Below are 15,448 nucleotides of genomic sequence, written 5' to 3' on the forward strand. Positions count from 1 at the left end.
TTGCTCAGAGGTCTTATTTATGTCTTTGTGCATAAGAAATCAATATAAGTGAATCCTCAAAGGAACTTCGTGTTGGTAAATGCAAGTTATGCAAATTTACAGGATTTCAGTTCTGTTGCAACATGTTGATGGTCGTATGAACTATGTTTTCAGGTCAAAAATGTCCAGTTTCATCATAATTAATGCTATATTTTCATGTCACAAATGGCCAAGTTATATTTGAACTGAATTTACCTGAAAAACAAATATTTTATTCTTTTAGATTCCCCAATTTTTCTTACAAGATTATATACTTCATATCACGTTTTATTTTCACAAGTTCAATATGGAGTATGGTGCTGATCCATCCTGCTTATGTTACGCCATTACATACATTAAGAATGTCACTTTTTAAATCAAGTTTTCTAATAATAAGCATTTTTATAAAGAAATAATTCTATATTGTTATTTACTCTTTAGTATGATGATAAACTATACAATAAATAATTCTGATCCTAGTTTTTGCACAGGGATCATTTGTGGAAACGGTGACATGGCTGCCGAGCATCAGTATGATGGGATCTGTAACAACCATGTCACATCCGTCCACTGCCACATTTTGTGTTTTTGTGTCAGCTGTTATTGTTTTAGATCCACAATACTAACATTTATGAATAAGAGGAGAATTAGCAATAGTAAGTATATAAGTTTATTACTAATAAAGTACTGGTACTGACCAGATCATCATGGGTAATGTCACGTCCGTCCACCAGCAAAAGTTTTCACATACACGTGCTATTCAAAATCCAATATTTCTGAAAATATAGTTTCCACTGTCAAATAATATCAGTAGTCTGTGCACAAATGTATTAGCATTATTTCAACACAGTTCTATGCATTTCTTACAACTTTTTTTTGACAAAAATGGCCACTCATTTGACACCCTAAGTAAATTTTAGCCGATAATCAAAATAAACAGTGAATAACAATGCTTTTTTTTTCCATCAAGTGTATATAATTTTTCAATGCCTCTGGATATTGAATTTAATGCTTTTCAATTCCATTTAAGGCCTTAATTTTTTGCTTCTTAATGACCCGCAGAAACCCTGTACATTGGTTTCAACCATATACGTACTTCATTATGTCATCTACTATAGTGCATTTATCCTTGTTTTGACTGAAAGACTCCTAGCAGCAGAAATTACACACATTATGTTCAAAGCCAACACAACCCTTAATAACTTGACAAAGTTTTATTTATTAAAATAAGTTTTGCTTCCTAGCTTACATTCACAAACAGTATCATTACAAAAATACATTCACAGTTCAGCGGTACAGCTCATGTCCGTATTGCTTTAAATCAGTTTCTTGCAGAGTCAGTTGAGTTCATCTGTTTCCCGTCTGCCTGACACAGGACCAACCTGTCAATAAATATGTCCTGGGATTTACAACATCAGCAGCTGTTACAGAACCGTGTCCTCGATCTCCTCGGTGTGTGTGCTCAGCTGGGTTTTCCTGTGCGCCGTGATGGCCGCCCAGATTCGACACAGCATTCCGCCTCTAAAAAAGCGATAGCAGACATGGTGAAATGTTTCTCTGATATAAGAGACTACCAGAGGAAGAGACTTAAATGCCACAGATTAGATTAAAGCAATACATGGAACTCTATCTGGGCTCTTTGTGCATGGACAGACAGTGAGAGGGTGATGTGTGGAAGTAGTTCACCTTATTCCACAGTACATCAAATCATCCCTGCAGGCCATGATGAGGAGACAGTCCAAGGTAAAGTCATGGGACACCAACTACAAATGCAAGGCCAAACATGCATGAATTAACAGGAAGTGGATGAGTAATTACACTTGGCATCAATGAAAACTTCACATTTGACTTTTTTATTATATGAGCTTAATAAGTGGAGATGGTAGATGTGTTTTTGTTGTTATTGATTATTTTGTTATAATGCGAATCCTTAATGATGTACACATTTAACTTAATTTAATGTAAGTGGTGTGTCAGGTGAAAAGGATAGGCAAAAAACAAGCTTTTGCTTCTGGCCTATTCCTTTTTTTGTTTTTTTTTTGTTTAGTTGTTCTATAAACCAAATTTATTATATTTTTAACCAATAGTTTTGCTGCTACAGACATATGATGTCATCATGTCTATGTGTGTGCTGATGTCAGTGTATCACTTGCCTCTTTATATGTGCCAAGTTTGAAGTAAATTGAAATAAAATTAATATTTTTGTAGTTATTTTGAAATTTCGCCAATTAAAAGTAAATGGGAGGGAAAAAAAGACTTAAAAAATTCACAATAAAGCTGAACTTTGACCTACTTTTCCCAAAATGTAATCAGATTTATTCTGGGTTACTGACAATATATAAACCCAATTTGGTATGAATTCAACCAATTGTTTTGCTGCTACAGACGTGAAATTTTGCCCATTAAAAGTAAATGGAAGGGAAAAAAAAAAAAGATTAAAAAAATTCATAATAAATTTGAACTTTGACCTACTTTTACCAAAATGTAATCAGATTTATTCTGGGTCACTAGCAATTTATAAACCCAATTTGGTATGAATTCAACCAATAGTTTTGCTGCTAGAGTGTTAATAAACAAACAAACAAACCGAACCAAAAATAATACCCCTTGCCTCCCCTTCATGGGGCGGGGTAATAAAACTCACACGCCTGTATGAAAAGCCAGTGCAAATACTTGCATCTTGAAAAGAGATTTAAAGTGCTCAATGAACTGTGCACATGTGATTTGTTGGGGCAGAGTGATTTTTGAATGCTGTGAATTTACAGCACAATCAATGCATCAATAGGCCTTGAGCTGTTAAAATAAACTCAGCCAGAAATCATTGCTCAAATACGTATTTATAAAAAACAACAAAAAAATAAGTATATAGTTTTCATTGATGCCGTATGTACAATTAGCCTCTAGAGCTCAAGCTGTCCATCTGTGTGTGTGTGTGTGTGTGTGTGTGTGTGTGTGTGTGTGTGTGTGTGTGTGTGCGTACCTTATCAATAGCGTCTTTATCTACAGGGACAGCCTTCAGCCAGCGCACCATCGACCTCACCTCTGGATTAGAGTTTTTCTGTGAAGCCAGGCCATCATCTGAAAAACACAGACGTTACAATATCAGACCAGATCTCACACCATCAGTTACTGTCTTTTCTTCAGCCACACTCATTACATAATCATTATCCAACCTGACGAGTCAAGTTTGAGCACATGAGCGACTGATCCGATGCTCCACGCCTCCCACAGAAACCAGTCAGCCCGAAGCTGAGGCGTGGCATGGATTTATGAGTACAAGCATTAAGAAACAGCTAATGACTGTAAAACAGATCCTGTCACGGCTTGTACTGTGAATCACAGGAATAAAAAGAACTCTTAAAATCACTTCGAATGTGGCAAACAAATACAAATACATACAACATCTGTAAATATGAACACATTCACTTCTACATTGGAATATTTGCAACATAAATAATAACTTGTAAGTCACAGTGAAATACACTGAAAGTGAATAACCTCATGGCAAAGGAATTGGTAGTAATTTTATATTAAGAAGACAATTTATTTGACAAAAACTGTTTAGAACTTGATAATTTTGGGGTCACCTGATAACTACTGAACTGTATTTTCAGCATGTATTAACAAGTTTAAAATGAACTAAACAAAGTTAGTTTTGGTGACATGTCAAAGACATCAGTGTAGACTTCTGCATTACAGGGTGATCTGCTGAAGTTAGCATGCTAACCAGCTAGCCCTGACCTGTCCAGTCACTGCAGCTTCCAGTCTGCTATGGGAATTATGGTCAATACTAGTTACAAACATGAAAACTGCATATGAATGCCCCCTCACGTCATATTGTCCACTGGAGAAGTGGGAAAAAAATTTGATACATCAGCTGCCTAGTGACTAGTGAAGACAAGTCACTGGTTTTTCCCCTGGTTTATTTAACTTTATGATAAATACCTTTAATTACCGTAAACATATGCATAAAGATATTTCAGCAAAGTTTTATGTTAGAGTTTGCATATTGGTTCTTGGTCAGTTATTGGTAGTAATTAGCATTGGTGCTGGAAAAAAAGCAGTAATTATATCAAACTGCAATTATTTGTAATTATCGTAATAATAAAAAATAGAAGAAATTAATAAAAATAACATATTTTACCATTATTTCCATAAGCTACGATTGCTTAACTGGTTCTTGTTGTATTCTTCTCAACATGTACTGTAAGAATTCACTAAAGAACTACTAACTAAATAATTAATTAATTTCTATTTTGTACTTTGGCCATTTATTAAAAAAAAAAAAAAAAAGTCCACATCTCTGTAATGAATTTCCTTGGCCAAACTACATGGCTTTGATTTTGGAGATAACAGTATGCCTAAATGACAGTTACTGTCTAAAACTTAACCCATACAGACCCAGTGCTACTTTTGTGTCAGTTCCCAAATTAATTTTTCTGCAGATGTAATCTTTCTTAAGCAATTTATCACCATTTATTATCACATTATCTTCTGTATTTTGCATTTTTTCAGTGAAAATCACGTATTTTCCTATATTTATTTCACTGATCATATAGCTGTTCATAAAGGCTCAGAGTAAATTCAAAGATTATTATATCAGAAACAGAAAAAACTGGGGAAAAATGACTTTTTAAGAAAAAATATCATCAACTGAACACAAATATAAGCATCTCCATCCACTGTCATTGATCCAACTCCATAGGTTTTATTGGTGAATCAATGTTGTAGAAGACGACGGTGTTTCCACATTCATTATGGAGCCTCTGAACGTCCAAATGGGTCATATCTGATGACCATGAAAAGGTGACAAACTGCATTTGACATCAATTGTTTACATGCATTGACAGGATTAACGGATCAGAACTTATTAAACATTTTGCATCAGCAGATGGTTTTGGTCACCAGTGGCTATTTGGATCTTTATGAGTTAAACATCAATACAAATTTCTGTATCATACATGACATACTTTAGAATGACTCTTCTATATCTAAAATCTGGATCTGAGCTCATTAATCAGACTTATATCAGCACCAGTGGCGTTCTTTTCATTATGCCTGCACTGACACCAATATTCCAATGCTATCTACAGGGAAGAAACAGACTAGATGGTTTCAAATCATCACCAGAGGTGGATGCTGCTGCTTCCCTCAGTGCATCAATCTGTTCCTGTTTCCTCTGGACAGATTTTCTCAGCAGCTCCTGGTACTCTTTCTCCTTCTCACTCAGCTGATTCAGCAGTCTGGAACACAGTGGCAAAGGTTGTCATTAGTCAGCACAAAGCAGGGTAACTTCAGATTCTTGATAATTACTATGTGGTATGTAATAGAGATGCCAGTGTTAGAGCTGAAGGTTGTTATTAGTAATGTAATGAATGCTTTATTTACAATACCTGTGAGTTTCTGCTCGTAGGTCTCTGAATGTTTCACTGAGGGGACAGTTTGAGTTCAGGACAAGGTCTGTTGGGGAGTCAGGGCTAACCACCGGTAACCTCTCATTTATGGGTACCATCTGATATATGTCTCTTTGCTCCACCTGCTGCTCAGGAACCAGCACTACAGGAGTGTCTGGGTCTGCAGACTGCTCCTCGGGACTGCTGTCCTCATTCTCAAAAGATGACTGCAGCTGGAGTTTCAGCTCTGGAATGGTGAGAGAGGGTGGTATAGGAAGCAGGAGTCAAAAGGATGAGAAGATGAATATCCCAAAAAGTAAGCAAGTGATAAATATTCACACTTGATATATGATGAGAAAGGAAATGTATCCTAAGTACAGTCTGACCAGATTCTCCACAAATATAGCTCTAATATCATATTCTCTGTATGTCAGCTGTACCTGGAAGGAGAACGGTGATGGCATCCTGCACCGCCTGTCTCAGCAGATTGTCCAATGCAAACATCCAGTGAGGTTTCACCTGCTGTTGCCTCAACACCTTCTTCACCTACAATGGCGCAGACAGGTTGAAAAGATAAGACATAACCCAATATTTGAAATAATGTTCAACACAAAATATGGTAAACACTACCAGCAATATGTGTATCTGGAGCCAAAACAACTTACAGCATCTTGGAAGCTAAACAGCACCACCTGCAGGTTGTTAAGAGGTACTGCGGTAGAGACCAGCTTTTTCCGGAGGTCAAGCAGACTGCTGGTCAGCTGTTTCCTGTCTGGGGAATGGATGTTGTTTCGCAAGCAACTAATGAGCTCAGTGATGTGGTCTGCAGTGAGGCCTGATCCATCCCCATTCTACAAACAGGAAAAAAGAGGATATGGGGCTTTACTTTTCTCATTTTAGTGCTGTTCCTAGATACTCCTCTCCACAATCCACAACAGAATCCTTGTTCTGGGTTGGTAGGATCAGGGTCTGCTCTAGTCCTAAGAACCAGTGGGTTTTTCCTTCATCCAGACCACAGGTGTCAAACATGTGACCCGGGGGCCAAATCCGGCCTGCCAAAGGGTCCAGTCTGGCCCTTGGGATGAATTTGTGAAATGCAAAAATTAAACTAAGATATTGACAGTCCTTTAAGTTCAGGTTCCACGTTCAGACCAATTCACTCTCAAATGGGTCAGACCAGTAAAACACTATCATAATAACATATAAATAATGACAACTACAAAATTTTCTCTTTGTAAATGTAAATATTTTCATCTATTTACACTAAAACAAAGTATAATTTCACAAAATATGTGAATAACCTTAACAAATATGAACCTGAAATACCTTAAGAGAAGAAAGTACAATTTTAACAAGATTCTGCCTGTTACCAAATATTTTGTGTATTTGTAGATCCACTGTGATCTGTAAGTTATAATGTACATGTGTAAATGATAAACTGAGGCTAAATATTGTTAAAATTACACTTATTTTTTCAGTTTGTTCATGTTATTCACACCTTTTGAAAGGATTGTTTGTAGATGTAAACCTTTTCATAATGTAAATGTACTTTTTTTGCTCTAAAACAGTGAAAAGTTTGAAGTTGAGATTATTCATAGATTATTATGCTATTATTTTACTGGTTCGGCCCACTGCAGATCAAATTTAGCTGAATGTGGCCCCTGAACTAAAATGAGTTTGACACCCTTGATCTAGACTCTAGAGATTCTCTAGACCAGTGTTTCTCAACAGGGTCAGTTCCTGGCCATTTGGGCTGGTTTTGAACACTTTAGGCTGGAAAAAAAGGCATTGGGCAGGTTGATAAGATTTGGGCTGGTTTTCACAACATTTGGCTTAACTTGACTTAAGTGTGGTGGCTGATTCATTATCAACTACTCAATCAGGTGTGTGGGTGTTCGTGTGTCAAACCGCATAAGTTTACAGTTGGCTTTAGTTGTTTGGTTGCTCACATTTGATACTGGTATTGGAAAACTTTTTTTGCAGTTGCTATGGCATCTTGATTGGGAAGATAATCTGTGTTGGTTATTTGATTGTCTGATTGCACTCTGCGGGGAACCTGCTTATGTTACCGTTTTTACCCTTCAGCCAGTATTGTAATGGTTTTGTCATCCGTTCGTCTGTTAGTCAGTCAGTCCGTCCGTCCATTCTGGCCGAAGGGTAGCAGCATGTTCTGTTCTATGTTTATTCAGCGCACCAAGTGCACTGTGCTTATGACGTGTTCTTTATAATGCATATAATATTTTTATAGTTTTAACACGAGTCTCTGGAGAAGTTGAAATTCGGGCTGGTTTTTAATGAGATGGGCGGGTTTTATGTTGGATTTGGGCTGGAAACTGTCAGTCATATTTGGCAACACTGCTAGAGAACCACCACAGAGCCACATCCTGCTATTACTTGACTGATCACTTTAGTGGTATCACATGTGCATAAACCTGACTTTTTTTCCCCCTGCTTGTTTATCATCATGTTTTTTTTTTATTTTTATTTTTTTTATGTTATTTCATTGGGTGCCAGCCATGCAATATGTTGTATACTACTGTTAGCTACACATTAGTCCCACACTAATATTTTGTCAGCCCGCGATTAGGGCTGTGTATTGGCAAGAATCTGGCAATACGATACAAATCACAATACTAGGATCATGATATGATATATCACGATATATCATGATACTGTTAAAAAGGCAATTTTTTTATTGGTTTTGTTTCTTTTTTTAAAGATTATTTCTTGGAAGAATGGAATTACACCAGAAATATGCACAAATACTAAACATTTTTATTTGATCACAACAGGATCTAATGTTATATCGCAAAATTTTCCTGTGTTAAAAGTTAAATTATATTTTACAGACATTACAGTCTAAGATCCTGTTCAAATGTTCATATTCTATTAGTTCATAACTAACATCATAACATTATTTTTGAGCAATCCCAACAAAGGAACTATTATTATGTAATAAAAGAGTGTTAAATAATAATAAATAAAATATAAACAAAAAAGAAAAACTGAAAAACAAAAATGAACCTCCATAATATCTGCATTTGAATAAATACCTAAAAATATTGATACAGTACTTTTTAATATCGATACAGTATTGTGAAATGAAATATCGCGATATAGTGCAGAACCGATATTTTCTAACACCCCTACCCACCATTAGCCTTAATTATAGCAGGCATTCACTGTGGCATCAGTTTGATAAACTCCTACAATGTCACAACATTTATCTACAATATTTTTGGGTATAAAATGTTGCTGAACCAAGACCTGACCGATTGAATCAACCCCAGCTCTTGTACTGTAGGCGTTAGGCATGATGGGTAATCACTTCATCTCACACTGATGCATCCATCACCCTGGAACTGGGTCAGTCTGGACTCACAGACCACATGATCTTCTTCCATTGTTGAAATTGATGGTTGTTGAAGAAATGAGAAGCTACTCGTTGCATCAGTTACAGTTAAAGAACATGTTGCAGCTGAAACATATTAATATCTCTGCAGTAATTAGCCAATGAAAGGATCTGATCTATTTGTGAAGTTACACTGTTGCCCTTAAAGATGAAATAAAACATTTTTGACCTCTTCTCATGAAATGAATGTGACAATGACATTTATTCTTGATAGAATAAAGTGTAACTGGGACTCAATATATAATCATTGTACCTGATCAAAGGTGATTACTAATGTGTATAAATAGGAATAAAAAGAGGCATGTGTCTAAAAACGGAATTATTTCAACTTTATGGGCAACAGTGTAAATCCAAGTACGCTTTCTTCCATGAATTTAATAATGTGAACAGTTTTATTTTATCCAAAACCAACTAAAAACTATGAAAAACAGATCAGAAAACTCTTGTGTCTAAGTCATTCCCCCTGTGTCTTTGTGTTAATGGAGGCTGACGTTATGATGTTACACATTCTTTGTGTGGTCTGCGTTCTTGCGGAATAAAAAAAACAAAAAGACAGAAAAAGGAAGGAAAAACTTGGCCTAGACTAGCAGCTATATTTGTCCCATGGAAAACTGTTACCAAGCAACTTATGTGCAGGATAATTCAAATGTACATGTATTTTTTTCATTTCTCAGCAGCAAAACACCTTTAGTTGCAGACTTCATAAAGACATGCTGAATATGCCAGTAAACTAAAGTAAGTCTGATAAAGAGAAGGTTATGACAGGTCAACATTAGTTTGACTCTGTAGAAACAGGCCTCTGTGTTCGATACTGTAGCTCACATAGGATTCCATGTTATGCTCTGATGTGAGTTTCCTTCACCAACCTCAGGCATCAACTCCTGTATATGTCTAACAACGTGGCTAATGTAGTCAGTGAGGACTCGGTGCAGCGTGGCTCTCCTCTCGCTGTCTTTCCTCAGCATAAACAGGCCAACGCTCTCCATTGTTGAGGCTGGACTACTCATGTCTGTAGAATCGTCTGGAACCCTGGACACCAGGAAAAGTAAAGAGATTAAACATCATCAGAGAGCAGAGAAAGATAAGAAAAGAATAAGAAATGTGTTCACTGATTTGCCAATCTGTCAATAATACAGAAATTTAAATAGAGATAGCAATAACTGAGACTATTTCAGAAGTAATAGGAGGTTTATCCGCAGATGGTGGCATTTTCCTCTTTAACAAATAAACCCTTTTCAACACAGGATGTAGCCTCATTATACTGATGTGAGTGAAACCACTGTGTGGTTTGCCCCTGATGTAAGATCCTGCAGAACCTTGGCCGATACAAAGACTGAAAGGCTTTTATCTCGACTTGAGAGGTAAATTAACTCACGGCAGGAAGCTGCTGGTGCTGGGGGGACTCTCTGAGATTTCATCTGCTTTGAGGGGCAACTGATGCCACCTGAGGTCCAACGAACAAGACAGGTCAATAGAGCCAGAGTACGAATCAGTGTCTTCCACAAGGATGGAGATAGGCGCAGACAGACTGCGGTGATAGTCGGCTGCAAAACCCAACATGATAGTGGTTAGATAGGTTAGTGATGTAAATGTACAGTAAATGTGCAATGAGAAAAAACAGCAAAGAGACAGAAAACTGGAAGAGAAGAAGGAATGTGATGCAGAGAGGAAACTATGGAACCCTAACCATATAGAGCAGGGGTGTCAAACTCATTTTAGTTCTGGGGCCACACTTGACCTAATATGATCTCAACTGGGCCAAACCAGTAAAACAATAACAGTGGAAAAAAGTAAAGTAGCATTATAAAAATATTTATGTCTACAAAGTTTCCTTAAAAATGGGAATAACATGAACAAGCTGACATTTTTTAACAAAAACAAGGGCAATATTAACAATATTCTGCCTCAGTTAATCATTTACACAGGTTCATTACAAGATCACAGTGGATCTACAAATACACAAAACATTTAGTAACAGACAGAATTGGTTGTTCATATTTGTTCAGGTTATTAACATTTTTTGTGAAAGAACAGTTTGTAAATGTAAACATTTTCATGTAATTTTATTTATTTATTTACACTAAAACAAAGAGAAATATGTGGAGTTGTCATTATTTATAGGTTATTATAATTTTTTACTGCTCTGATCCATTTGAGATCAAATTGGTCTGAATGTGAAGCCTGAACTAAAATTATTCTAAAATCTTTGACTGTTAATATCTTTGGTGTAATTTTTGGATTTCACAAATTCATCCCACAGATTTGGCCCCCGGGCCGCATGTTTGACACCTGTAACATAGAGGAAAACTACTAAGAACATTAAAGTGTATCTATACTAGTCATGCTTTCGACATTAATTGTGCTTTGCCGGTAAAAAAATAAACAAATAAATTTTAAAAATCACCATAAATGCGCCACACTGGACCTTTTTATTGCATGAATTACAGGCAGGGGCAGAACCTATGGGAAGCAGTCATTGCCGGCCATAAGTGACATAGCTGCATTGTTTCTAGGTGATTGAGTGTGAGTAAACAAGCAGCAGTCAGTGAGCAAAATTGAGTTAAAGCACGTGTTGGTGATTGTTGTTTGTGCAGCCATAAGCTTTGCACTCCACCATTGTCCTAGAGTCATGACCCAGCACTGGCTGATAATGTGTCATCCTAGACTGGTGTCTGCTGCACGGGGTCAGGGACCAGTCCATCACAGCCCAGGTAATCTGATAATATGAGTCTGTGTCACTATCGGTGCTGGAACAGCCCGTGAAGGAGCCAACATGTCTTGCAGGGACTTAGTACTCAACATTTGACAATGACCTACGACTCAAGTTACCTGACAGAACCACTAGTATTATACATGATCTTTTGAAATAACTAGCAATGAAAATTCATTACAAGTACCCTTTAAGTAAGCGGAAGAGGATCAATCAATCAGCCAATCAATCTTTATTTCTAAAGTGCTTTACAACAACCAAAGCTGACCAAAGAGCTGTACAATACAAGAATAAAGATAAAGGCATCACAAATAAATACACATAAGATACAAAACTGAAGTCTCACCAGCAGAAAGAGAGTCTACAGGCTCCGATTCCTGCGGCGTTCGGGGCTTCTTTCTAGGGGATGACCTGAGGAAAGTGTCTGCCAGCAGCTCCGTGGCTGTGGCTCTGTTGTCTGGGTTTGGCTCAAAACAATTCATGATGAAGCCCTTCGCCTCATCAGACATGCACTCCGGAACCTTGGGGTGGATCTTGAACATGCCAACCTGCAAAGAGACGATCTGTCTGCAATGCTTGCTATGAAGTTCCTTGTATATCACATAACATGATCCATCTGTATTTTTTCTTTACATATTATCAACCTTGACATGTAGCGGGGAGAAACTGTGTTAATGGCTGTGGCTCAGGTAATAGAGTGGGTTTTCCCTGGTTTGAGCCCCAGTTTTCTTCATTCATCAAACAAAAACCTACTAATGTTGTAAAAACTATTTGAGTTAAGTGCTGATGCTTTGTTATTGGTGAAGAGTAGAGCCACCCCCCCCCCCCCCCCAAAAAAAAAAGGTGGGGAAACATTGACGTCTATTTGTGAGTGTTCCAAGAATGACTCACAGTTGCATCATTTTACAAAGTACTATTTTGCAGTACAGTTTACAATAAAGACTGAATTGCAGAACTCCAGCAAACTGTGATTTGTGAAATGTATCTGCACGTACTTATCACCTAAACCTCTAAAACTGATCATCTTTCCCTTCTCTTACCTTAAACATGGCAGCTTGAGGACTTCCCAGCTCATGGAAGGGTGTTTTTCCTGTAGCCATTTCTATAATCGTGCACCCGAGAGACCAGATGTCAGCTGGCTTCCCATAACCCCGTGGTCCCTGGTCTATAATCTCTGGAGCCATGTACTGGAGGGTTCCTGCAGGAAAATCATGCTCATTCATACAAGTTTCTTGAAATGTAATACGTCCTGTATGTTAAAAATACTTACCAGTGAATGTCTCAGTGCAGGGGTTGATTCCAGCTAAACGTTTGGAGGTTCCAAAGTCGGATATCTTTAACACCCCACTATAAGTGTTGATCAGGACATTATCACCCTGCAGTGAAGACACATTTTCCACATATTAACATGACACATAAACTTTTCCATAGCTTTATATATAATATACTGTGTTGATGCTTTGGGAAACATACAAAATCAGTGATAATCCCATACTTATACTCCTGAAGACAGCAATAAGAGTAGTAAGTCTATCAGATTATTATACACCAACCAATAAAACATTTATTTATTAAAAATAAAGTGGGAAAATGGGTGGAATGATTGCAATAGAGAATTGAGGATTCACTCAACATGTTTAGAAAAATGTTCAAATAAAACACATGGAAATTCTTTCATTTCTATATATAACTAGTTTTTGGAACTGTGGAACTAGACTATTTGTGGAATTGTAGGGAGAAAAAACATCTATTTTTGTTTTTGTTTTTGAGTTGCTTTAACCCAAAGAGCTGCCTTCAATGACAAATATCTTTTGTTCTTCATCACTGTCTTCATTTACTCTGGTAAAGAATTTGGTACAGACTGAGTGAATGACTGAGTGAGCTGCTATTTTCCACTCAGGATCCTTCTGACCTTAATGTCTCTGTGGACGATCTGATGGTCGTGAAGGTATTTGAGCCCCTCCAGGATCTGTTTGGTGTAGAAGATGATGGTGGGTTCGTTGTCTTTCAAGGGACCCCACTTGGAGCGCAGGAGGGATGACAAACTCCCTACAGGCAAGAATTAGAAGGAGACATTTTTCTCACATAATGCATTTTCTCTCACATATGAAAATACTAAATATCTACTGTTTCTGAGCTTCAGCACATCTGGACATTTAAACCAAGCTATGGAGACATTTAAAGGCATTTTCCATCAGCACTTTGGGTTACTAACATGGTACTAGTTTGGTAATAAATGTAATCATGTAATACTTCCATATAATTATTAAAATAATAGCCACATAATAATGCCTTTAGTAACCATGAAAATCCTTGGCATAATTATAACGCTGATCTTTTTCTTATTTAGCAAACATTGCTTTTTATTACATGAAATTATATGTTTAATGTGATGACTTGATAGCTGGAGACAACTGTGGTAGTTTCTGTGTAAACCCAAAACTGTGGATGAGAAAACTGTTTGTTCAATTTCATTATGTCAGGTTAAACCAAGCATTTATTAACACAATTATCTGTGATAGTTTCTGTGTAATAACTATGTAAAAAAAACTACCTGTTACACATAGATTTTATCATAATATTAGACTACACCATCACAACGAGGCAAGAGCCCATCAGTACTGCAGAATGAAAACTGTTAATACACATAAGATAATTACAATTTTCATTTCCAATAATTTATAATGGGTTGGCACTGTAGTTTTCATGTGGTTATTACATTAGTAGCCACATAGTATTACTACATTACTACCATTGTTTTTCCAATAATTACCGCCCATTGTCATGTTACTGTCAAGCTTTAAGATACAGTCCCACACATTTTTCTTCAATGAACAGGATGAGAATGGAACCACCCACTTCCTTAAAACTGCCTTCCAGTAGATATTACCCAATAACACATTCACAAAGAAAATCTACCTTCAGATTGTTATTTAAGGACAGACTTCCTTAACAGCTAAGCAGAAAAGCTGTAGCTGTAAGTGGGAAATGGACAGGCTTCCTTATGAAACTCCTCTGACCTAGAGAATATAAGCTCATCTGGTGACCTCCACACCAGTATGGAATTATAAATTGTGGGTGATATTACTGCAACACCACAGATGTGTTTATTACACAATATTTTGTATTTTAAGGCTTGAACCGTGACCAGTTTAGATTTGTGCGTATTGGTTTGACTAATAAGATACAGTAAAGGACATTAAGTGCTGTCAGTCTGAGTGTTAAACATCTGCACCTCCAGGGACCTCCTCCATGAAGATCTTGATAAAACCGTCCTGACTGACAGAACCCAAGTACTGGACGATGTTCCTGTGTTTCAGCCTTTTATGCAGCGCTATCTCCTCGTGAAGGGGCTGGGAGTACCTGAATGACACAAAGAAATAAAGGTTTGAGTTATGTCAAATATTTACCAATCATAAAGCATAAGATAAGATAGAACGCTATGATCCCAAAGGAAATGCTTGTGGTTGTAGAAAAAAACAACATAACTAGTATCAGTCAGTCATGGATATATTACATGAAAAAAGTGAACTAAAACAAAAGACATAATAGAATAGTAGTAAAATGACTGTTGACAAAGTAACCTGAAATAATAAAAGTTAATATTGTGTGTGGAAACAGGAATTATTGTTCATAACAGTATTTTTTCATCCTTATGTGAAATCATATTGCAAATAGATAAGAAATATAAATCACACAAAAGCTTGAAATACCAAGTTAAAGTTGAATTATCCATAAAAAAACCCCAATGTTTTTGACTGATGAAAACATAAAAACAATGCGGAAGATACAGAATTCCATTGACTGACGTTAATTAATTAACACTGTTCCTATTTACTACATCTCAAGCTGATGTGATTTCTTAAAATTACAGTTAAAGTAACCTTAAACCTTCTTTTGAAAAAGAAAACAGAA

At 36.7% G+C, this 15,448-nt stretch overlaps 1 protein-coding gene across 1 annotated transcript in view; it reads right to left on the minus strand.

Annotated features, from left to right (window-relative positions):
- Positions 1–1,125: 1,125 nt before the first annotated feature.
- Positions 1,126–15,448, minus strand: part of LOC115436359 (mitogen-activated protein kinase kinase kinase 5) — a 37,562-nt gene continuing 23,239 nt past the window's right edge. Inside the window, exons 15-28 of the mRNA XM_030159213.1 lie at positions 14,769–14,896; positions 13,446–13,582; positions 12,804–12,909; positions 12,574–12,731; positions 11,880–12,081; positions 10,199–10,367; positions 9,690–9,852; positions 6,077–6,262; positions 5,852–5,957; positions 5,412–5,658; positions 5,146–5,261; positions 2,999–3,096; positions 1,705–1,781; positions 1,126–1,539 (exon numbers count right to left, since the gene is read on the minus strand). Coding sequence (XP_030015073.1) covers positions 1,443–1,539; positions 1,705–1,781; positions 2,999–3,096; positions 5,146–5,261; positions 5,412–5,658; positions 5,852–5,957; positions 6,077–6,262; positions 9,690–9,852; positions 10,199–10,367; positions 11,880–12,081; positions 12,574–12,731; positions 12,804–12,909; positions 13,446–13,582; positions 14,769–14,896 — 1,990 coding nt within the window. The 3' untranslated portion in view covers positions 1,126–1,442. The remainder of the gene's footprint in view (positions 1,540–1,704; positions 1,782–2,998; positions 3,097–5,145; positions 5,262–5,411; positions 5,659–5,851; positions 5,958–6,076; positions 6,263–9,689; positions 9,853–10,198; positions 10,368–11,879; positions 12,082–12,573; positions 12,732–12,803; positions 12,910–13,445; positions 13,583–14,768; positions 14,897–15,448) is intronic.

The sequence above is a fragment of the Sphaeramia orbicularis genome, chromosome 16 (genome assembly GCF_902148855.1).
Source record: "Sphaeramia orbicularis chromosome 16, fSphaOr1.1, whole genome shotgun sequence".
Lineage (NCBI taxonomy): Eukaryota > Metazoa > Chordata > Actinopteri > Kurtiformes > Apogonidae > Sphaeramia > Sphaeramia orbicularis.